The 25,609-nt window shown below is 33.7% G+C and overlaps 1 protein-coding gene across 1 annotated transcript in view; it reads right to left on the reverse strand.

Moving 5' to 3' along the window:
* Positions 1–272: 272 nt before the first annotated feature.
* The window catches only part of DHX15 (DEAH-box helicase 15), a 62,600-nt gene continuing 37,263 nt past the window's right edge, over positions 273–25,609 (reverse strand). The window contains 9 exon segments of the mRNA XM_074274309.1: positions 273–815; positions 2,915–3,084; positions 8,213–8,403; positions 11,357–11,479; positions 14,632–14,823; positions 16,953–17,061; positions 17,385–17,534; positions 18,252–18,338; positions 24,055–24,222. Coding sequence (XP_074130410.1) covers positions 698–815; positions 2,915–3,084; positions 8,213–8,403; positions 11,357–11,479; positions 14,632–14,823; positions 16,953–17,061; positions 17,385–17,534; positions 18,252–18,338; positions 24,055–24,222 — 1,308 coding nt within the window. The 3' untranslated portion in view covers positions 273–697.

Genomic DNA, 25,609 nt, shown 5'->3' on the forward strand with positions numbered 1-25,609 from the left:
CCTTTTCTCCAATTATATTACATCTTATTTAACATACCAAGACTCCAGGATAGGCTTTTTGAATGAAAAATTTGATTAATTTCTATGAAGAAGTTATTGTAGAGAAAAGTGAATAGACCTGAGTTTATATGATATATATAATATGTAAACCTTTTTCCTCATATCACAAATGTTACATTTATCATTACTTTAGCACTTACACTGAGAGGAAAGGAAAAGAAATCTATCCATTCTGAGACCAGAACAAAGATACTGAAGTACTCTGGCCAAAATTAGTATAAATAGACTTTATTGAAGTCATTGCCTCTGTACTGAGACCGAAGATTGTGTCTACATAAGCACAAGTTGTAACATTTCACAACTTCTAAAAGGAATGTCAACAATTACAACGATCATGCATACCATGGTCGATAATCACATTTTAGAAGCATTTTCAACCATTTCTAAAGAAATGCTTATAACATTGTTATATATATAGAACTACTTTCAATAAACTGCAAAACATTGATCGACTTTTCCAGTATGAGCTACAGTGTCAACACAAAAGGGAGGCATAAATGTTTAATTTATGAAATCAGAATGGAATATTTACTGTAAAGAAAAATTAAAAAGCTTTCAAATAAAGGCCATTATTGAACCAACGTGAAGAGCACAACTTGAGCTTTGAGTTCATTCGTCTCAGCTCCACGCGCTTGCTTCAGTACTGTGAGTACTCCTTGGACTGGAGTTTGGCAATGATGCGGTCCAACTGTCTCTTCGCTTCACACTGTGGGAAATTGCTCATATCATAATATTGAGGGGCAATTTTCACCAACCTGTCAACAAAAATCAAAAAATTACAATATTTCTATGTGATTAAAATACTGTTAAGCAATACTTGTTGGCTGAACAATGGTTACCAATTATGATACTAATGAACACAATAAAATCTGCAAATCCCAACTCATGAATAAAAATACATGCCAAATATTCCATTGTTAATCTCAAAATTAATAACAAGTTTAAATTTTTCACCTTCTCAAATATAGTTCTAAAGGATATCTCCACATGACTTTAATAAAAAAAAAAAAAAACTCTTCACATTACTAAATTTAGTAAGGGGACCTGAGACACATAACATTTCTTAGTATCTTAAGGAGAATATACACTACTGACTATTCAGATTATTCTACTCAACTTCAATTCTACTTTTAAATAATTGTACAAATCATACTCTATCCTAGGAAATCAATTACTTTTAAGTATTAGGGATGACTTACTGGCAATTTATTTAGTCAATTCTTTATGTTAAGACAGCAATGTTTCATGTTTTCAGGTTTCAAACACCCTTTATCATGAAGAGGAAGAAACTCCACACAAGAAGAAGCAAAGAAATACCAAGTGGCTCAACTGTGTTGGACAAAAATGGTGTCATCCATCCCAAAGTGAATTCTGCTAATAAATAATGAGGGAGAGGTAGCACACCTCTACAGTGAAACAACCAGCACTGGTTGCATTTGTACAACAGATTTTTGCCAACACTGCTACCAATTATGATGTTAATCAAGTTTCTGTCTGAATTATCATAGAAATCAACTTAAATACACCTCCACAAAACATAAATTTCTCTGTTACTAAGATGGAATAGAGAAAAAAAATAAGGGACATAATAAATTGTTTCAAATCTGTATTTCACCAAGAAAGAATTCTATGTTTTTTAATATATATGCCAATCTGCACTGGGAGACCCCACAGCAACCAAATCACAGGTCTAGTGGAAAGTAGAATGAATGTATCAAATGGCATTGCACCCAAATTCTTTAAGGAAAACAGGAAGTGAGTTAAAAGAAGAAAAAGAAAGCAAAAATATATTAGTGGGAGACTTCAAAGTACCCCCTTTAGACCTAGATAAATCTAATCATGAAAGCAAAAGGAAATGAAGAAGAGACATCTATTTGTCGCTGGGATGGGAAGATCCTGGCACAGACAAGGCAGGAGATAACATGGGCTTTAGTTAGTAACCAGTACAATCAGGACAGCACTCTGTTGGGATTTCTCTAACCATACAATATACTATGTCCTCTATTCAGACCACCTTTCTTTACTTTTTGGCTTTCAGATTCCACTCTCCCCTCACCTCTTCAACTGCTCTGAGTCCTTGATATCTGAGTGGACAGAGTGAAAACAAGTCACGTAATTGAAGCCTTTAGGCATGGTAATGAACCCAGAAGGCTTTGAGAAAAGTGAAAACTAAGATATGGAGCTAAAGATCTTCTATTTGTTTATCTAAAAACCGCCACCACCAAACTTTTCCAAGTCAAAGAACAACCCTGTATCTTGTGAAAGGCTCCATGGCAGTCCATGTTATGTTAGCACCTAAGGTATTGCAGAAAGTGCCCTGGAATCACAAGCTCTAAGTGTTAATCCTAAACAGGATTGAGCAGCTTGTTGGCCCTAGATGGTGAACACCATTTGCCTCCTACCAATGTGATTTAGGATTCTTATTGGATGGCTAAATATATTAGCCTTATTTGAAACAAGCATGTTTCTATTTCCATATAAATGAAAAACATTGAGGTTGAAGTCCCTTGGTTAGTGAGCCAGCAGAACTTAATTATGGAGACCGCAAATATGAACGCTTTCATCACTGTGTGTCAAACACTTACATACTGGGAATAAGACAAGCAGAGTCTGGGTCAATTTTCCAGGTCTGTTAAGTCAAATATCAATTGTCCAATAATTGCGAGAAAATCCCATACCACACAATACTACAGACACAAATCCTTCATTCATTTTGTTAATCCATGAACTGATTAATGGTTAGCTATATTCAATCAGCACATTCACTCAGCATATTCATACAGTATCAATTACTTTTCTACCACATGATTTCTTAAGGAAAAATGGAACATTTCAAAGAAAACCATCTGCTTACCATTCCGGTTTGATATCTGTACATGTCCGGATATAATTCTTTGTTGTCAGGACAAATTCATTGTAAAGCACCCATTCTGGCTTGTGATCCAGAACAGTTGAAGGATGTAGCTGCACTACTTGGTTATCCTTTACAGTTAAGTAATGCCCTGTCCGTTCCAAATGTGCCACCTAAAATTAAAACCAAACTAAATTAATACTGTGATGCATCAACTGGGAAGTTAAAAGTGTTTTAAGAGACACTTATTTAATGAAGCATAACTATCGCCTCCCATTTCTGTGGCTTTGGATTTCACTCCTCCCACATATAAGTGAAGTACTTGCTGAAGGCTAAATTTTATGCTTTCCTTTTGGCCCTCTCTTTTGGCTTTGAACAGTATTAGAACATATAAAATTTGGCTCTGTGTGATGCCCCTTTTACAGGCAGTTTCCTAGAATACAACTCACAGATCAATGAATATGGAGTCAGTGGATACTAAACCCAAAATCACTCTCTGGGTGATTTTGACCTCACTCCTCTAAGCTTTGATTTTCTAGTTTGTAAAACAACCTCTCTAAGGGTCCTTTCTTGCATGAAATCTTATACTTCTAGAACCTCGAATTTTAGAGCTCATAAAAAGCAGCAGTGATGTTATTTTATAACCAATTCTCACCAAAGAAGAAAGAGGACCAGCACATAATAGATGCTTATTCAAATTACTGAACTGATCCAAAACTAAGAAACTTGGCTTTCCAGCTCACTGGCAGACTGAGGATAGCATCTGGGGCCACAGCAGTTAACAAATGATGTCTAAAGTAAGTCAATGTCTATGGGACACCCAGGAGGAAATATTTACCAAGCAGTGAGAAGCAAGACTGGGGCCTCAAGAGGAAGTTGAGACTAAGATGTGTAAATCTGGGTGTCACTGACAGAAATATCTGAATTCATGAGAACTAATTAGAGACCAAGAAAATGTTCAAAGGAGGCAGGGGAGGAGGAAGAGTGCGCAGGACAGCTATGCAATATACCCTCAAATGGAGATGAAATCTAGATAAGTATCTAGCAAAGGAGTCAGTGAGAAAGGGGGAGGAAAAATGAGCAAACAACACTCTTACGGGGTCTCAGAGAAGAGTTTCTTAGAAGAGATCCACTCAACAGAGAGGTCAAGAAGAATGAGGAGGGAGAAAAGATTTCACTTTTCCTTATGTTCAGGGAAGTATATATTTAAAAAATACTTTCTAACAAAATGATTTATTTAAAAAAATCAGTAATCACAAGGGAAAAGCTTCAATTCTCCAAAATACACAAAAATTGAAGACCTCTCTTCCTTATAAGTTTGGTACTATTGGTAGATTCTAGTTATTAGATTCAATTACCTCAGAAATAAAATTGTTTAAGATGGAGTCTGTAAAAATAGCCCCCATGCATACAGATTACATCAGCACTTTTTGCAGTAGGAAAAAATAAAAAAAGAGTCAAATAAATATCCCTTGATTGAGGACTGCCTAAACAAAACGTCGTTAATAAATAGAACAGAATGCTACAATACTGTAAGAAATTATGGATATCATAAATACAAAAAAGTATAACATGATGCAAAACAAGTAGGCAGAAGCAGAAAAATATAAAATGATTTAAAAAATATAAATAGGGAAACAACCCTGCCCCCCAAAAGAAAAACCATATGCTACAAAGTGAGTATCCTTGAATTTCAACAAAAAGATGAGAAGACACCTTTCTTCAAGATCATTGCATATAATGTCACATTCAGAGCATCAAGAACTTCCCCCAGCATTAATATTGCTCTTCTCATCAAGCACATGGATCTCTACAATATTAATCATAAGACCTTGTAGTTTGCAAAGCAGTTTGTCTAAAACAATGCTGTGAGACAGCTAGCATCCTCATTTCACAGATGCTATAAGTAAGGATCAACTCTGCTAGTGACATGTCAGTGACATGACATCTAATTTTCTTCTCAGATCTTGGGGATCCAAATCCTGAGCTTTGCCCATGAGATAATACTGCCCTCTCAATCTATTTCATAATATTTAGTGAAGATTTACAAATGCCTTAATGCCCTACAAAGCGAATTTTCTAGTTCTCACTGACAAAATGATAATGTACAGTAGTGATTATACAACTTAAAGATGGGGAACTAACTCTCCCAAATTCAGACTAGGTTCTGAAATACGGTAATGGCTAAATAAAACACTATATATCAAATCAAGTGCCTCACTTTAAAAAAAAAAAAAAAAAAAAAAAAAAAAAAATCACAAAAGTTGAATGAGTTGACCCAGGTCACATAATAGTGGGAGAATTAGGCCAGCACATGAGACAAAGTCAGCTCATCTCTCAGGTCTTTCTCTTCTATAAAAGAAGGTTAGAACTGGATGAATTAAGATTCATCTCTGAAGAGATTCTAGGATCACATTCCAAATGAACAGATTACTTATTTGTTTGATAAACCATACCACTCAAAATTTTAAATACACTTTAAAAGCTGTAGTGTTATGTTAATATTACTTAATTTATAATACTTTGGGAGAAAAGCAAGCTAAAGAATATAAAATCTTTAAGGAAAAAATACTTTGAAATAAGAAATTTTCTCATAATTTTTCTTCTCATTTTCTGAAAATGCTACTTTTGAAAAATCAGTGGCATTTTAAGTATAGAAAACTACCAAGATAAAAGTTAAAAATTAAGTGGGGCGAGGATGAAGTGAGTTTATCTTCATTCCCCAGCTTCATCTTTGGACATGCTGTATTGAAAGAGATTCAACTGGATATAAAAGCAAATGGATGAGCTCCAGTTGCAGCCATTTCCTTTCTCATCAAGTATTATTAGAAATGGAGTAAAAAAGATAAAATAACTTTGTACAGCTTTTAATTTACTTTGGAATTATTCTATATAAGCACTCTACTATAGTTTAACAGGACTTATTTAATACTTTTAAAGACATGTTTTTAACTTGGAGAAAAAAAAAAGGTAAGGAGATACAAATAAAATCATCGAAATACAGATCTTTCATAGAAGATAACTTAAAAAAAAAAAAAAAAAAAAAAAAGATTTCTCCTACAACTAATATTAGAGGAAATTACTGATGGAAATAATTAAAATTTAAAATAATTTTTAAGGAGTTAATGAAATAAAGGAATGGGAAAATATGAGCACTTGTGGGTCTTATTTCATAAAAATACAAAGAAAATCAACTCTTCCAAGATGGTTCTTGCCTTTCTATTGCAATGGGTTTGTAGTAGAGTAGATCATTCTAAAACAGACTAGATATACAATGTTCAAATAGTCTTATTCACTTAGTATAATCAGTAAAATCACAGAACAAAGAGAAAACAACAGGGTTAATAAAAGTACATGTACAGTTCCAGATAATTCTAGTGACAAAAATGCAAAAACTTTATGCAATCAACTATTTTCTACAATTCTTCTATGACAAAAAACAAAACCAAAAAACAAACAAACAAACAAACAACAACAAAAAAAACCCCCACAACATCTTTTTCTCTATTTAGTTCATTCTCACAAAGCAAAGGATTTGTCTTCCTTAACATCTCTGCTATTAATGTGTCTTTTGCAATGATTTGGCAATACAGATTATATATAAGAGAAGCACCATCATCAACTGACAGACACACAGAAAAGTCTATCAGAATACCAAAGAAAGGGTAAGGCACATGTGAAAGTAAGTATAACACAGGGGGTGCTATGATATAAGGAGATGCCTAAAATGCTCTGAAGGATACTTATGGAAGCAGATCAAGAAAAGTAGCTAGAAAAGTGGCTAGGACTCAGAGATAATGTATGTTAATAGGTAGAGATGTGGAGGAAGAATATTCTAGTCATGGGAGATGGCCAGGAGAGGGCATAATGAGATTGAGGAACAGCTATTAGTCCAAGTTTAGCCAAAATGGAATATGTAAATGAGCAATGTTTAAAGGAGAAAACATTTAATGCCAGGTTAAGGATTTTTATTTATCCAGGCAATAATTCAAAATTTCAAGCATGGGAGAGGCATGGCCATATCTCAGGATAGATTAAAGGAAGGCTTTAAAAGTCAGGGAAATAGTAGGTAAACAAACTTATTTAGCTCTTACTATGGGCATTGTCCTGAGAATGGGGAATACCAAGATAGACATAAGCCCTGTTTTCATTCTAGTAAAGGAAACATGTTACAATAATTTTTCTGAGAGGGAAAAGCACATGGTGGGAAGTTTGGAAAAGTAAAAGAGAAAAAACGGTTATAGAAATCTGGAGATAAGGGCCATTTGAGAAGAGCTAGCTCATTCTAGCTATCAATTTATGTATGAAGTCAACAAATTTAAATCAACATGCTACTATGAAGTTGAGAGCATTAATGTAAAAAATACTTTGGAAGGAGAATCAATTGAACTTAACAATTAACTGGCTGTGAGGGAGAATAATAGCTGAGATCATTGGACTTTTAAGAGCTCCTAAAGAATGGAGAAAGAATTTAAAACTACAAAGTTTTCTTGAAAGTCATTTCTTGTTTGACCTTGCAAAAATAGTGACATTTTCTACATGGGTACAAGTAACTCCTCCTAAAGCAAAACAGAATGAAGATCAGCTTGTAAATCTCCACTAGTCTAATTATAAACAATGCTCAGGGAGCCAGTTGCAGGAATTATGTGGCTCTTGAAGAGGCACATAAAGCACTGGAATGGGTAGAATCTCTCATTAAACCTTTAGACTTTCCTGTGTTCAACAGTTGATGAAAAGCTCAAAGTTGGCTTCTAGTTATAAAATTAAACTAGTTAAGCCTAAGAAAGAATAATTCAAAGTATACTTTGGCATCTCGGGATCATCATTACATGACTATTGATAATTAATAATAATCTATAGTTGTATAGCCAATATCAGTTATGTGATTTTTGTGGTTGTTTAGATTAAGAAAAATTTAGTTGGAGAAAAAAAAAAATCATTTGAGGAATTAATGCTTTCTTTTTATACTTTTAAAGTAATAAATGTCAGTTATATCGCTTCATAATGACCAAATTGGCCATTTGATACAATTGAGATTACATTAATAAAACTAAAATTTAAGTATGCATGATTTGCGATGCCAACTTTGCCATTTACTGGGTTAATTGGTTACACATTCTCAGACATATTAAATTTCTTAATAAAAGCCCCTCTGAGACATCCTGACTAAACAACCTTTTAAGAGCAATTTTCACTAGGTTTCTTAAATTCATTTTACATTTGAAGAATTAAAGGCCAATTAGAGAAAAGCAAAGAATACCAATGTGAACAGTGGACTTTTACCCTATTTTCTTCACATACCTGCATAAAATACCCAGTAACCAAAGCTTTTCTTATATTAATGTAATAGTCTCTGCTTGTGAAATCTGTACTTCTACGAGGCAAATTAAATCTGTCCATGATTCGCGACAGCTGCTGGCGTACATTGTCTGCAGACATCAGGGACCTGTAGTTAATGAAGTTGTCATAACACCACTGAACCGACTCATGATCTGCAATGTTTAAAAAAAAAAAAAGAAAAAATAAAAAGGATATATATCATCCAAACAATTCACCTAATTTAAAAATATATAAATTGTCAAACCAGAAAAATAAAGCTATTTTATATACTTTTCTAGACTTTCCTCTCTATAACTGTCATGTCATTTAAAATTAGATGTACCATGAAACTCTTAGTGAGTCAAAATAGAGATGAAATACAATTTTAAAAACAATTGATTGAGTTCTTCAAACCCTACTCCCTCCCTGCAAGACTTTACCAAGGGTATAGAAGATCTAAACTCAGATTCAGTCTTTGCCACTACCAATGTGACCTCAGGAACTTGATGTCTTCAAGACTCACTTTCCCCACCCATAAAATGAAGGGGATTAGCTGAAAAAACTTCTAATGTGCCCTCCAGCTTCCATTTATAAATATCTAAGCTGACATTTTGAATGATTCCCTTAATAAAAAAAAAAATTTTTTTTGCTTAAATTCAATGGAATAAAATCCAGGACCAAGAAATTTGTTTTTATTTTTAAACTGTGATTTAGTTGTAATGGAATTAAATCTACATAAACCTTTATGATTTTATCTAACTTTAGATTTTAAATTAGAAGTGTTCTAATAATTTACTTCAAAAGATCAAAAGATCATAGATTTATCACAGGAAGGAAACTGAGAAACCCATCTAGTCTTCTCCTGTTATAATTAAGGAAACTAAAGACTTGGGGGGAGAATGACTAATTCATGTTCAAGGAGCTAATGAATGGCAGGAGTCAATCTCAGGCTTTTCCTGACTTCTTGTCCAGGACTTTCTCCCAACCCACACTGATTTCTAAAGCCTCCTTGTCCTACAGATCATTCTAGTAGGTCATGCTGTCTTCCCCTTATCTAGACAATGCCTGTGCATTGATGTAACATTGTGTCTTGATGCCTTATCTTCTCTCCCCCATTTATATTTAGATTGGGGGGGGGGGGGCGGGAGAATTTCATAGTGACCAATGAGGTTCACTACGACAAAAAGTTTCTTTAGTCTTTAGTTACAAGCAGATATTGTTTCACGTGGCATTTGGAAGCCCCACAGATTATTCACAAATAGCCTTTACTGCAAAGCATCTTTAACAGTAACTTCTTGCATTACTTTTTATTTATAAGGACTTTGTATCAAAAACACTATTTGTGTGTTTAAACTTCCATTTGACAAGACTATTCCTTGCAAAATGTGATAGAAGCAAATTTTCTCTGGCATACTCAAGGAATATAAAGCTACATCCCATTTCTCCTACATACACATATTGAGTTATATGCTTGAGGTTCTACCTTCAAAAAGGTATATGTTCATACCATTTAGGAAAACTGGCTGTGCTAAAGTAGAGAGAATACAGCTTAAAAACCAAAATGGAATCAAATTTTTATTATTCCCTTAAGAACTTGTCTGCAGCAATTTTTTTTTTTCCTTTGCAACATTACTTCTGTTTAGGTAATTAATTTGTTGACATTAAGCCAAAAACAAAACAAAACAACCCTGAAATTATAAGTTTAAGATTCCCTTTAAAAACAAAAATCTCATTTAAACTCCCAAAGGCCTACTCAAGAGGTAAAGGAGATTATAAACTAACTTTAACAAAGAAACTCTGCCTAAAGTAGCACTTTACACATGTTCATGTCCCGGTGAAAACAAGTAAAGGCTAAAACAGTTAAATACTAAGCTAAGTAACAGACTAAAACAAATACACAAACACAAAAATGACTAATTCCACAAGTGCTCATATTGGCTTATTTATTCTGAGGAAACAACTGATAACTGAAATTAGAAAAGCTAGATGCTTTAACTGTTTCACTGTACCTCAAACTATTTTCATTGGAATATTCCTTATTATGAAAAATGGCAGAACATAGACATCAGGCAAAACCAGGTTCAAGTCCTGTTTCTGACACAACTAGCTGCGAGACTAAGGGCAAGTCATTAACCTCCCAGGCAACTTTTTAAGGGGCAGCTACTGATCTGTAGCTACAGAAGTTTCCTAAGCCTGAAATTATAGGGCCAGACGCCTTCCCTTGCCTAAAGATCAGAAAATATTAAATTGTTCTTAAGTCTACAAATATATATAAAGGCCTTGACATAAGAAAAAACAAAACAAACACCCATAAAAAAGAGAAAAGTAAAATTAATTGCAGTCCCTCACCGAGGTGAGAAATCGAATATCAGCATGCCCGATTCAGAACATGTAGGTAAAAGTAGTCAAAAAAGTTGAATTATTGATCCAATTTCCTTACTGAGCAGCAATGGAAAAATTGCATCGCTATCTCACTGGAACAAAATGGTATAAAAAAGCTACTGTTATAGTTTCCAAAACAATTAGAGCCAAAAGCAAAAAAAGTTTTAAAGACTTCTGAATGAACTACCTTTTATATAATCAGAAACTTGTATAGCAGCAATTCTATATTAGTAACATCTTAGGAAAAATTCAGTCTTCAGTCTACTGATCAAAAATCAGCATGATCAAAATCTGGTATTATGCAAGTTCTACAAAATGCATGCTTTATTTTTAGATTATTTTATGATTTTGATATATTCACTATTCTAGCATTATATGATATCTCTGAAATTAAATGATTATCTCTGATGAAGGGCTTTATAAAGGCAAAAATATAATAAAAGCATTTTCTTACAAATATCTGTCACAAGACTCAGCAATTTAAAAAATCATCAGGATAAAATGCTGCTATTCAATAAATACTTAAGACGCAGCTTTATTCTTAGAATAAAATATAGTTAGCCAGAATAAGATCTACATTTTTTATCCCAATCAATTTTATTTAAATAGTGATCTACATTTAATGCAAAGTCTCATTAATAACAAATACACAAACACAAAAATGAATAAAAATCAAATGAGAAAGAAATCAATATTGTTATTTGACATTTACGTAAAAGTGGAAATTTAACAATTCAAACTTACTTTGTTTAAAAGCGTGGTAAACGTTCAGCAGTGTCAGATGATCTCCATCTATGTGGGCAAACCTCATCTTGGCTTCATCTGCTGCTTTCTTGGCCTCCGTGGGGCGAACAAAACACTGTGGGACTAAACAAGGTTGGTATGGGCCCAACACAAACGCCCATATCGATGAGTCACGCATTCACAGACAGAGGAACAAGGCCTAGCTAGGTCAGTTCACAGAGCATAGGGCAGGGCAGGATGGCCTCCAACTGCATCTTGGACTGTTTACTACCTTGATTTGGTACATCAACACCTAACCACATCTGTAAGACAAGAGGGTTTCAAAGCTACAGAGTACCTGATTATTTTGACTAGAACTAAAAGTAGGCATCAAAACGGCTATTCTGAAGGCCATCAAGATTGCTAAAAGTATACAAGGAGGGCTCAATAGAACTTATTTCAAAAACCAGTGCTGATAGCTCTACCAATAACCAGAATTATGGTGACAACAGCCTTTTAGCTAAATATATCTCTTCAAGTAAGAAGTCCATTGAATAGCACAAGTAATTTAAAAAACTGTACTTCACCACTGCTGTGGTTATAATCAATTTTTACAACTAGTCCTATTTACCACAATTAAATAAGAAAGATCTAAAAATGTTGTGGCTGTCACCACTGGTAGGCATTACTATAAGCACCGGTGTGCAGAGAAGCATATGTGAACAAGAAAGTATTAGGGAAACTTGGGTTTTGATGGTAGCAGTAGTGGTGGAAGGTTAAACCGCCCTTTACTATTATTTAAATTAAGGAAATGCAATTAAAAGGCTGGGGGAATTCAGCCTATTCTTTCAAAATCTCAAAGGACCAATAAATTGAGAGTCCTAAATGAAGATTTTTTTAAATGGTATTTGAATCAATATCCCCAAATAAAAACCAACACTCGATAATAGAAAAGTGGACACTGTGAGCCCATGACATTCATTATTTCAAGGGTCATCAAGATCGCCAGTAAGGTTAAGCCCAGCATGTATTTATATGAAGCCCCAATCTTAATTCAAATAAGGCTATAATCAATACAAGGTGTTTTTGTACACTGCATTAAAAAAAAAAAATACAACTTTCCTTAAACCACTTTAGCAATTCCATATTCATGAGAAGATAAAAAATTAAATATTTAACAAATTGGGACCTTTTTCAACACATTTTAAAAGCAAAGCTTTTCAACTCTTGATTATCAATGGAAATATCAAAAGTGATCAATTCAGATGGAAGTGAAACTAGCAGACTTGTAGACCGAATACACAGTCAAATGAATTACTCTTTCCCATAACCTTAAAAAATAACTTAAAAGGATGTCAAATAGCCAACAGAAAATAAAGACACATTCATAGTAAATATTAGAGGTCTGACTTAAAATATTAGAAGCAAGTCAAGTCATTGAAGCACAAAAAAATTCACTTTGCTGTGCCTATGTATCAGAAAGTTAGTGTGGAAAACTGGTCAACATAATAACTAAGGAATAGTGAAGAAACAGCATTATATAAAAAGAAGGCCCTTGTTTTTTGTACAGTTTATGTCAGGACCTCAAAATTCGGAAACTTAAAACTTAAGATGGAAAATAAAGCAGGAGAAGCATGGCAAGTTATTCATGTTCAATGGGCCCTCTGTGTTAGTTTATTCATTTCTTCCCAAATGGCCTGTCCATGTATTGCTTCAAGTGAGCTCAAATTTTGTGATTTCTATGGTGAACTATGTAGCGTCACTAAACCATCATTTCCTGCAGAATATCTATTACTGACCAGGACCATGAAAAGAAGGGAAATTAAAACAAGCTGGAAGATTTCGAATGAATCCAAATAGTAATTTCCTTAAAGAACTAAAACTTTCATATCAACTCTTAAACTAGTTTCCAAAAAGGGGAAAACCTGAGAAAACAAACAGGCAGCAAAGGTTGAAAATGACAGGGGAAAGGCAGGTGAAGCATAAAAATAACCTGTTGATGTTTGCAACCACAAATTCTCTTAAATCTGGGGAAAGATGAAACTCACTGAAGAAACTAATAAAAACAACAAATAAGAAAGGCAGACAACAACCTACCACCACCTCCGCAATTAAGACTACAATTTAGTTAAATGATTAGATTCTGCCCTGCCCATCTGCTCTGAGTCTGATCAATTATAACTCTGCAAAAAAAAAACATTTTAGCTAGTTCATAAATTAAAAAAAAAAAAAATTTCACACCATTAATATATGCCACAAGACTGAACTAGGCCATAACTTTATAAAACATTTTCCAGTTCTCTTTTTTTAACAAATTTAGAAGTAATCAGGAGAGGGTTTACATTGCATAAGGCTTTTAAATATTTAAAACCAACATAAATAAACATCCTGATTACAACAGTGAGCAGGTGTTTTTAGACATAAAGTCCATTCTCCTCAGTATCTCAATCTATAAATGCACGAGCACCTTAATTATAGGTCAGTTATATTCTGTACAAAATCTCATCCCATTGAGTTATTTTTCTACTGGAAATTTTACTCAACTACCACATCAGCAATTTGTAGCTGTAAAGCTCAATTTGAATTTCTTTACTGGTATTTCCTTTCTTGCTTTTGGAATATTTATATCCAAGCTGATATCATTTCAAAGATTAAGCTTTACTCAAATGGATGTTTCTCTCTTGAATCAATGTCCAGCTTTGAAATTTAGACTTTTATATGCCTTGTAAATGTTTCTACCATCATGAGTTATAGCCATTTAAACAGACTAAGTTAGATTGGAGACTTTTGGTTACTATTTTTATTCTTTCAGTGACAGTTTTTAATTGATGTTCTTTTCACTGGCATATTTGTACACAGTCAAGAGGATCACTATAACAGTGTTCAAAACAAGGTCCTTCTGGGACTAATGAAAAACCTAGGGAGGTAATGACCCACCTTGTTCAAAATTCTGAATTATGGGATAACATTTACTGTTATAGTGAGGTACCAGTATTCTTTTCTTTACAATTTGGCAATCTAAGTTTTAGCAGTATTTCAGAGTTGATTATTTTTAATGTTTGATACAACAAATTTTGCTTTTTATAAATTTTGTGAAGATTTTATTCTTCAATTTCAGTCATTATTTTCATATATACAGCATTTGTTCTTTTTAAGAATATACATCAAACTATTGTATGTTAGAAAAAAACTAAGTGATGTCCACCCAAACTGGGCTTTTTGAGGAGGGGAGGCAAGAAATGGAGGGGGCCAAGGGAGAGGGGGGAAGGATGAGGGTGGCTTTTTCCCTCCATTACCTGACAACATAGCAGTAATAGATAGGACCTCATTAGAACAGTTGTAGTCACAACTTGCAATAACCATTTTAGCGAGTTGTGGATCCAATGGAAATTCTGCCATCATGGATCCCAATTCAGTCAAGTCTCCGTCGTCATTTAAAGCAGCTAGGTAATTCAAAAGCTCTAGGGCTCTCATCAGAGTTTCAGGAGCTGGAAGAAAAAATACTCTATTAGTCAAGCTGCCTTTAGTAAGCAAAAATGTGACAAAGTACAAACTATTATAAGCAAACTCATTTTTCATTCTACAGTGGGCCAAATTCAGAATTCAAGCTGTCATCAAATTCAATTATAGGAATCCTGCAACCAATGAATCACCCAAAATCTCAAAGTTTGCTAAAGCGTTTAAAAGTCAAGAGTTTTTCTTCTAAAAGGGTCAGATAATTTGCTAACCAATGAATACCATGTTACAAATTTTACACTAAACATATTATTTCCCAAAGAAAGATAAGGCTCTTTATTCTTAAAAATACCAATGGAAGTGATATCCAGCCAAAATGCACGCATACACACACAAACATCCCCAGTCTTAGAGACTACTGTTCATGGATTCAGGCTATTATAGAACTTAGAAGCTAATAGAGACCTTAGAAAATATGTAGTTTGACTACCTCTTTTACAGCTGTGAAAACTGAGGCCAAAAGAGGCAAACTACTATCTCTTGGTCACACAGCTATTTTGCCGTAGAATTCAGACCAGAAGACTGGTTTCTTAAGCAGTGATCACCACAGAGAAGCTGGGAAAATGCACTCCAACTAACAAGTGATTTACATATGAAATTTTTGGACAAAGTGGCTTGTGTGCTGGCAAGTAACTCGGGAAATTTTCAGCAGCTAGCATGTTAATATCAGCCAGGGAGAAAATCAAAGTTCTGTGAGTTTGAACTACACAAAAAGCTCATAAAACCAGGTATTGGGAAAAGGGGAAGAATGATCGCATGACAATCTCTCAAGCAAACCTGCAATATTTTTATTTCATTGCTACACCTGTAATAATAATTTTCTAACTGTCAGTTGTTTTGGGGTAATACTCAGCCTTTTAAAAAATGCAAACACCTCTTCTAAGGGTTCAAGGTTTTTCATCCTTAATCATTATGTGATTAATTCAATCAAATAATCTAATCCTAAAATCATCTGAAAAGAATAAATGTTTTCATTTGGAATAATGGACAACAGAGCTATTCAAAGGCTGATAAGGGATCTCACTGAAAAAATGAAGATGAAGATGGTTCTATGGCATCAGATCCTATCTCACTTACAAATGGGACCTTCTAAATCTTTCTGGGCCTATTTGTAAAATAAGTGGTTTGGACTTGATGGCCTCTGAAGTCCTTTCCAGCTCTAAATTTATCCTATTATAATTATCAGGTATGTGGGGAAAAAAGGACAAGTTAGTTTAATCTATGAGTGACCTCAATAAATTAACAAGCACTTATTAAATGCTAGGCATTATATTATGCTAAGTGCTAGAGACATAAAGAAAAGATGGAAATTCCAAATAAATGACTAAGAAAAGAAGTTGGGAGATGGGATAAACAAGAAATACAAGCTCTAACCATTTAAACATTTTGGAGAAGGTCAATGTTGCAGAAAAGAAAGCTCAGAAAACATCTTCATTTACCTCCCTTCTATTTCCTACATGACTTGGGTATTTGTTCCTAATACTCCAATTTCCAGCATTCAGTCCATGTAACCTATCTAATCAAGTAACTGATCACTGAATCTTACCAATATTGCAACATTTCCTACCTTTGGAAAGATGAATAAATATATTCTAAATTACAAGTGACAGGCTTATCAACTTTTGAGATTCAAGTTAGAAAACAAGGAGTTGTCAATAAATGCTATAATAATTTTATATATGTATGGAACTCAATCTAACTCCTATGATGTTCTAAAATTTAAATGATTCAGCATAAATCTGACTAATAGAAAACATTAGCCTAATTAGGTCAGAGTTGTCATCTCCTTTAACTGTGAAAGAGAAAGTAAAAAGATTTGTTTAAAACGATTAATGTTTTTTTCCTACAAATTTAAGTAGAAATTTACATGCTAATGGCCACGTTTTTAAAAAGGTCCCCAAATGGTATACATATATATATACATACATACACACTCACATACATACATATGAAATATAGGTCATTCATAAAAAAATATGAAAGTCTTTCACAAAAATCATTTAGGGAGAAAAATTAACATATCCTTATTGAGTTTCATCACTAAGAAGCCTTCATCTAAAGGAAATTAACATGGAAAATTTCACTAAGATAAGAACCTTACCTGGTGGATCCATAAAATCAAAGTGTACCAAGTCATCTATACCAAGTTTCTTCAATTGTAACACCACTGAACCCAAATTAGACCTCAAAATTTCAGGATAAGTATTATCCTAGAAGAAAAAAGCACAGGACTGGGTTAAGATTTACCTTTGATTGTTTGCATTTACTCTCATCTCATTTCCCCAGGAAATGGCATATTCTTACCCCTGCCTATCCTATCAGAACAACACAAAGTCAAGTAAGCCAAAAATGGACTGAAGAATGAAGAAATCTGCTATATATGTTTTATTTTAAATCTACATCATAGATCTTTATGAAAAGGAGTCTTTAAATTGCCAGTGCTGCTTTCTGACAGCTTAAAAACTTAGTAAATTTAAGCAAATCATCAGTTTATGGTACCCAGAAAGGTCAATACAGGAAATGAAACTCTTACCTGCATTTCAGTTTTATAGGCTTTCTCTGTATAAAGTCTAAAACATTTTCCAGGCCTTGTACGACCAGCTCGACCAGCTCTTTGCTGGGCAGAAGCTTTGCTGATTGCTGTCACCAAAAGAGACTCCACTCTGATTCGAGGATTATATACCTAATGGAAATATCAGGTCAAACCAAAGTTACTTCTTCCACTTAAACATATATACTCTGACAAAGACTCCTGATGACTCACACTATCCCATAAAACATAAACACTGCAATCTTTGGGACATTCATGATACCTGACCAGGGGTGAAAGATATGGCAACAAAGCAAGAATTATATATGCTTATGCCTTGACTTGTTTATGGAAATTACCAATGTGGCTCTCTAAATTCTTAAAGCCTAAGCCTAACTTCAAGAACTTTCAGCTTACCTTATTTCTCCAGGAGTCTTAACTCTACTAGGATTAGCAAAATAACAGGAATTGTATGTTAAAGCAGCCATTCTAGTGATAAAAATATTCTAGATATTCAAAAAAATTTTCCAGTTGGAAAAAAAAATTATGAGGGATTTTGAGGGAGAAAGTTAGTCAAAGAGGGACAGATTTTGGTCTTTGGAATAATTTTGAAATATTTTCAACATTCACTACTATCCAACTCTGTTAAAATAAAAAAGGAAGAAACAATCCAGTCCCAAAGATCTCAGGATAGTCCTCTCAATTCAAGGAAAGTTACTGATGCCTACCAACTTGAAAAACAGTTTCTTCTGTCCATTTTAGTTCCTACTGTTCAAACATGACACTCTTATTAGTGTGTTAAATGAATATGTAAAAGATGATTTGTGGAAAACCTAAATTATTTTAGAGTAAGCTGTGAAACCAAGTTACCTTTTGTTTTGCAAATCCAGGGTCAATGACAAACACAACACCATCTATTGTTAGTGATGTCTCTGCAATATTGGTTGACACTACTACCTATAAGACAAACATCATATATAATAAAAAAATTAAATGACTATACAGTACGACTGAAACAAATCAGTTATAAAGCACAATAAATTACAGTAAATATAAAGTATTTTCTAGCAATTACACAAGTTTAAGTAATTCTTTCTCTTTGCTTATTTAATCCAAAATTATTTTTAATCAAATTGAATAATACAACCTGGTCTCCTTAATCTTAATTGTAGGTTTTTCCTAAATAATTCAAGTGCTTAAAAACATATTCAAGTTCTGGGCCTATGTTGAACAAAAACAATTTTTTAAAAAATTCATAAAATCCTCAGAACAGTTCATTCTTTAAACAAATTTTTACTAAAATGACAACCTGTTTTCCTAAGATCATAGAATAAGAACTGCAAAGGAATGAAGAGCTTACAGAAAATAAGCAACTTCACTGAAAGTCATTCAAATGGGAGATAAGGCCAAAGCAATCTTTTTCACTGTACCACATAGCTTCTTCATGGTAGTTATGAACACTTGTGTGATCCTAATGAGGTTTTTACCGTACTTAACCCCACAAATAAAAATTATTAATAATTTACACTTTGAGAATAAATTATTCTCACTTGCAATAGCCCATCAGAGAACTAATAATTTAAAACATTAGTAATCCAAGGAAAATAATTAGATGTATTTTTACAACTGTTTTAGTTTTTTACATTGATATTTTAAATGTATTTTATTACATAGTAATTCCATTAAAGGGGGCTATATTAGGTATAATTACTATCAAATTGTTTGCTTTCTCAAAGGAGGTGAGAGTGGAAGGGAGAGACAGAATTTGGAACTTAAATTTTTTTAACATGTAATTGAGAATTATTTTTCAGCAAATAAATTAATTTTTTCTTACAAAAGAGAACTAAACAAGGCAATTTTCCCAAAACCTACCACAGAGCTCTGTATTTAGGTAAGTATCAAGAGCTTGATGGAATTTCCTCTACCAGGGTGAAACTACTAGTGCAGAATTTCTTCCACAGCATAGAACAACTTCTACAACATAGAATTTCTTCTACTAGAGTGGAACAACTTCTACTAGTGCATTATTTCTTCCATGGAATGATGGAACAATTTCTATAGCATAGAATTTCTTCTGCCAGTGTAGAACAACTCCTACCAGCATATAATAGCTTCTATCTGTGCAGAATTTCTTCTATCATCATGGAACTTTCTACCAGCACACGGATAAAGTTTCTCTGCAAATTAGTCTTAGATGATCAGAGCACAAAGCTGCTAAGCAACCTGTTCTGAGTCATGCAGCCAGTTTATGTCAAAGGAAGGAGAGGAACACACTCCTTCCAGATTCCACAGACAGGTCACTAGCCACTACCATCCCTGCCTCTCCTATAATACTAAGGTTACACAGGGATTAAGCTAGAAGTAAGGAAAAGGGAAGGGATGTGATTTGGAAAACAGCCTACATTTCAGAATTTAACTCTGGAAGCTGAAAAATATCAAAAGTTCTAAAAATATCTGGTCATGGTCACCTTAATTTTTTGCAATCATTTTGTCTCAAAAAATATCACTACGGAAAAACAAGAATTCTTAGCATAGAGATGACCATTAAATTTTGCATCAGCAGAGAAATACCCCCCTTTGATATTTCCCTGAAGAGTCCTATCAAAAATAAAAGAACCTATCATCTCACACTGATGAGGCATTTACAATGTAAGCACCATTTCCTACACAAATCTTAGTTGGGTATCTTGGACCTTCATTGAGTGTCACTGGGAAAGAGATAAAGAGTGACACTTGTTGAGTCACACGAGGCATAGAAAACATCAACTTCAGGAGGGGGATATTTATTAGCTATGATGGTTGCTGCAAATCTGTTTCATGTTGACTCTTAGTAATTAAGAATTCCTATCAAGGTATTCCCAACTCTGGAACCATGATGAAGAGAGCTAGAGAGTAACAGACAAGAGACAAACTAAATGGTTCACAATACAATGAGCTTGTATTGGAGCTGAATTCCTTGAAAAGGATGGTTCTGTTACAGCGTGAGGGAAAACAGTACAGTTGAGTCACAGTGGGTCGGTAGCTATGGCCAATGGCCCAGAGAATGTATATCTATCTCTTCCCCATCATGGAGCTGCTTACCTAATAAATAATAGAAAAACACAGCTTCTACTGATAGTGCTAGAAAATTAACTTCAATCTTATTGTGAATGGAGGTGCAATTTATTTTGGGAAAAGGAATAAGGAAGAAAGGCTCATTTCAGTTTCAGGAGGATAGGTGTTTGGGAGAGTTTTTTCCAATTTGTATCTACTGGAATTCACATTCTCTTGGAAGTAGATCACACATGTTTGCCTGGCTATGACACAAAACCACTATTTTCAGACGTGGAAATCAAAACAAGAGATTCGATGATAATGAATCTTCATTATGAGGTCAAAGCCTCATATATACCTCATTAGAGGCATTATAAGGAGCTGGAGAAGAGAGACAAATTATAGATAATGGCAGTAGCTTTGTTTGTGGTATATCCATCCAATAGGTGATATAAACAATAGCAGCCCCACTAGTGTTGATTTTACATAACCTAAATGCACCCAATAGTGGACCTCCACTTCTGTTTCAGGAGCATACAATTATGAACCAATGGAAACTGGTGTGGAAAAATACAGGCTAACATGGTCAAGAAGTATAAGCTCTAGGTCTTGTTCTGCCACAACTTTGCAATGTGGACTTGGGGGGAAAAATTATTTCTGATTTAATGATCAATAATATTTACAAGGCAAATCTGTATCCAAAAGAAATGCTTTCCTTTCAATAAATCCTACTAAAATCACCTCCTACAGAACAAATTAAAGGAGGGAGAACAAGATTTTGTTGGTGTTATGCACTTCAAGAATAGAAATGTTTGTGCAAAAGGGGTTTCTTTCAGTCTGTTGCTAATCCCTATGATTTCCACATATACGGGAAAATTCCATGCATAATTTTTAGTAGAACAAGAATAACAACTTTCATGGTAGCAGGTTTTATATTAGACCAGTAATGATCTAAGGGGCGAGGGGGAGAGCAGAGTTGCAAGACTGTCAAATATTAGAAATACACTTAAATTCCTTTTGATACTACCATCGTTCCCAATGACATGACACCACTATAATCAGAACAGCATCGAGGGAGGGGGGGCGAGAGAAAGAAGAAAGAAGTATCACAAAGGTCCAGGCAATCAGACCCAATAAAACAAATAAATGTAAAATGTTAACCTGGTTTTTAAAGAATTAAATGAAGAACTTGAAGATCAAATCATAATGAATGAAATCAACACACACACTCAGTTTTCAGCTCCAAACCAGGTGGAAAATTCTCATTCTTAAGAGTATGGTGATAAACTTTGGTAATTTTTGGTAACTTCTGAAAAACTTTTTAATTTTTCTTTAATTCATTTCTCCTGATAAAATGATACCTATTTCTAATGTTACAACAAATGATTTAGGGAAGGACTTTTTTTCCTGGGTCCCCTGTAAAACCTGTAAGAATAGATACCCAAACCCCATTTCCTCAGGCTGTCATGAGGAGGAGATGGTCTTGGTAATTGCAGAGCTGCTGAGGAATAGAGCTCATCACATCCATGAAATCAGGGATTGAAACAACATCCTTTAGGGGTAAACATTAAAAGGTTCATTATGGAATCAACTGTTAGAAGACCTGACTAACAAGTCTTTCTATTAAGTAAATAAGCATCTTCATGAGTCAGGATTTTTTCCAAGTCCTCAACAAAAATACACTGAGGTTCAGAGGTGGGAATAATAACTGTGAAAACCCATTTTGCAACAGTTTAAGAGAGAGAACAGATAACTGAGCCAAAGCTAGGGAAATGGTAATAAAAAGGGAATGAGAGAGAAATGGTCTTAGCTCAGATTAAATAATTCAGGGACTAGTTAACATGAATACCAGGGATAGCTTGATGCAAGCTACTATATAGAAAGAAAGCACTGTACTAGGTACTGGAAAATATAAAGACAAAATGAAAAAAATGTTGCCTGCCCTCAAGAAGTTTACATTTTACTGGGAATATGCATGTAAATATAAGTGAGTAGGAAAAAACACAGAAAACTCTTCCCTCCCCCAAATGCAACAAAGCTGGACCATGATCTAAGTGAAGGATGAAGGGGAAAGGACAGAGTAGAAAGACAGTCAAGGTACCTTTGCTTGGAATAATCTGGAGCCTTTACCATCAAATACCAACACAAGCCTGGGCAACCTGCCAAATGAAGGGTTTGAACTAAATGCTCTCAAGTGCCTTTTATCTCTGATTGAGATTTTTGAAGAAAAGTTGAGAAGAAAAATGCCTACAATGTATAGAGATCATCCTCCAGAAAGGAAGACGAGAAGTGGAATGCTGAGATCTAAGAATAATCCACTTGGGACAGCGTTCAGTTATTCACTTTTAAGTGTAGGATTAGCCCAGTCATGTTTCAGTTGATTCATCTTTTTACTGTCTCAAAATCATAATGCACTAAGGTTAAACCAGCTTATTTTCTTAGTCCCCAAGATTCTGCTTTGTGTTGTTGTTCAATTATGTCCAACTCTTTGTCACTCTAAGGCCCTTCTCTCCTTCATTATCTCTTGAAGTCTGTCCAAGTTTATGTTCATTGTTTCCATGATATTCTCTATACATCTCATCCTCTGCTGTCCCTTCTCCATTCTTCAATCTTTCCCAATGAGTCCAGTCTTATTATGTGGCCAGAATATTTAAGCTTCAGTTTTAGTAACTGATCTTCCAGTGAACAGCCTGAATTAATTTCTTTAAAGATTCACTAATTAGATATCCTTTCTGAATAAGAACGACACCAGTTGCAAAGATGTTAAATTCAACAATTCAGGAAGGATGTTATTGGCTTCCTCAACTTGAGGGCCCATTTTCCCTCCTTATTGAACACTATGCAATTTTACCTGAGTCAATTAGCAATCCTCCAGGATAAGTGATCCTCCAGGATAAAACTAAGTCAGTTTTAAGTCAAAATAAAATTGGGGTAAAGGTGAGAATAGAATGTATGTCACAAAAGCAAAGAGTTGTGGTAGTGTTCTCATTTATGTTAACTGTGCTAAAAATGATTCAACTTTTAATTATAGCCAAAAGTAATATTCAGAAACTGAGACAAAAAACAAATACCACCAAAATAATTTTTTTCAGTCATAAATACTGTATATCCCCTGGAATCTTCGTTCTTCTAATTATAAGGGTTCTCCAAATTAGAAAGCAAAATCCTATTACAATCCATTTTTATTGGAAACCATGTATTCACAAGTTTTAAACTTGAAGAATACCAATAAAAATGCTAATTAATTTTTCTTTAAGAACAAGAATTTGAAATTTCTAAATGAAATCAAATTTATTCCCAAATTACCTGGCCTAATAGTCTCCAAAGAATTCAGAAATTCATTCAATAAACTGAATACTGTACTAAGCATTTCTTATGTGGTTTATCTAGTAATATCTAACTGCTTTTTCTAATCATCTGCAACTTTATCTCTATTCCAGCCCTGACACTTCATAGCTGCTCTTGGACTTCTCTGCACCTCGGTTGTGGAGATAATAACATTTGTGCTTCCTACTTAGAGTTGTTGTAAAGAAAATATTTTTGGGGATCTTTAAATGTAAAAACAACTGTAATTATGATGATTGTCATGTCATATGTCTAGCTGCAACAAAATATAAAACATAAATCTTTTATTTGTTACCTTTCGTCCTATTGCTCCATTTTGCTTTTTTGGAGGAGGAGGTTCAAAAATCCTCTGTTGTTGTTGAGGTGGAAGTGTGGAATACAAAGGAATGATTTTAATGTCACCAACTTCTGGACCTAAATCATCAACTTCACGCTTTATTCTCTTACAGGCTTCATCAATTTCCTACCAAAAAAGTTTCAAGTAAACAAAACCAACATGAATTTAAATATTTTTCAAGTACTTATGATAATCAAGTTCTATGCAAAGTTTATTTTGTGTATGCCAGCACATTTTATCTTCATGGATATTCTCAATTTAGTAACTTAAACTAATCTAGCGAACACCAATTGTTTTTTACAACAATCCCAAGAAGCTAAAATTTCCATTTTCTAATGAACATCTAAATGGCCTTATTTGCATTCAACACCCCTTTTCCTTCAAGTTGGATTTCCTAATTAATTCTCAACAAATTGTGCTAAAATTGAAATCTCTCACCCAGGAATATTAAACTGTACTCATGACCTTTTCAATTTTCACAATCTAAAAGAAATTGATGGGCAAGATATTTTAAATAAACCAATTAAGCTTTAATGTCACGTATCACTAATGCAATTATATGGAAGATTTGCTTTATTGTACATAATGAGAATAAACACCTTTATAGCATCAACATGGATAGTCAAAAATGAGGCTAAATACAGTGTCTAAAATTATTGTTAAAAGTTTTGCTAAAATTTTACCATAAGGAAAGCTATTATAAATTGAGATACTTGAAATGGTATGTATACAGATTCAATTAGAACATACATTTTAATACTATGGTTTTTATTGTTAATATATTGAAAGATTCTTCAAATACCAAAGGAGAAGGTAAACAAATAAATGATCAGATGTGCAGTTAAATATTGTGATTTGCTAATGATAATGAAAATTTCCTTATTTTTCTCAAGCATTTTTAAAGATAGGAAATGTCAATTTAATTTTTATTAAAACATTTAAGTAATCCACAATTTAGCAGTTTTAAAAAATAACTGAAGTCAATTCCCACATAAAATGCCTATATCTATCCTTCTTCCAAATTCTTATTGAACAATTTCAAGATTATAGGAAGAACTATACCAGTCATAGGCAATATAATCTTAAAAGCATCAAGAAATTGTAAGATATCATCAATAATTACTAACTTTTGTGCCTTTGTTATATTTAGAGAATCTTTACAACAATGACATATACATATCAAGAAAATGCTTAATGAAAATAAGAGCAAATAAGGCAGGATTTCTGAAAATTATTAATTAAAGCACATAGTATATTTTAATTGTCATGCATTTGAAAATTTTATAGTGAAGAATACTGATTACAAAGAACTATTTGGTTCAATTTAACAGAAAATCTTCAAAAGTTTTCCTATAGAAAGAAAGAATTCTAATGTAAATTATAAAGATCTTGTAAAAGGAGCTGAATACAAACAGAAGATTTATGCTCATGAACAGTATTTGTAATAATCATGGATCATGGCTTTCACAAAGTTTGAACATGAGTTATTAGAAAAGAGAGGACAAACTACTAT

Source organism: Sminthopsis crassicaudata, chromosome 6 (genome assembly GCF_048593235.1).
Source record: "Sminthopsis crassicaudata isolate SCR6 chromosome 6, ASM4859323v1, whole genome shotgun sequence".
In the NCBI taxonomy this organism is placed as follows: Eukaryota; Metazoa; Chordata; class Mammalia; order Dasyuromorphia; family Dasyuridae; genus Sminthopsis; species Sminthopsis crassicaudata.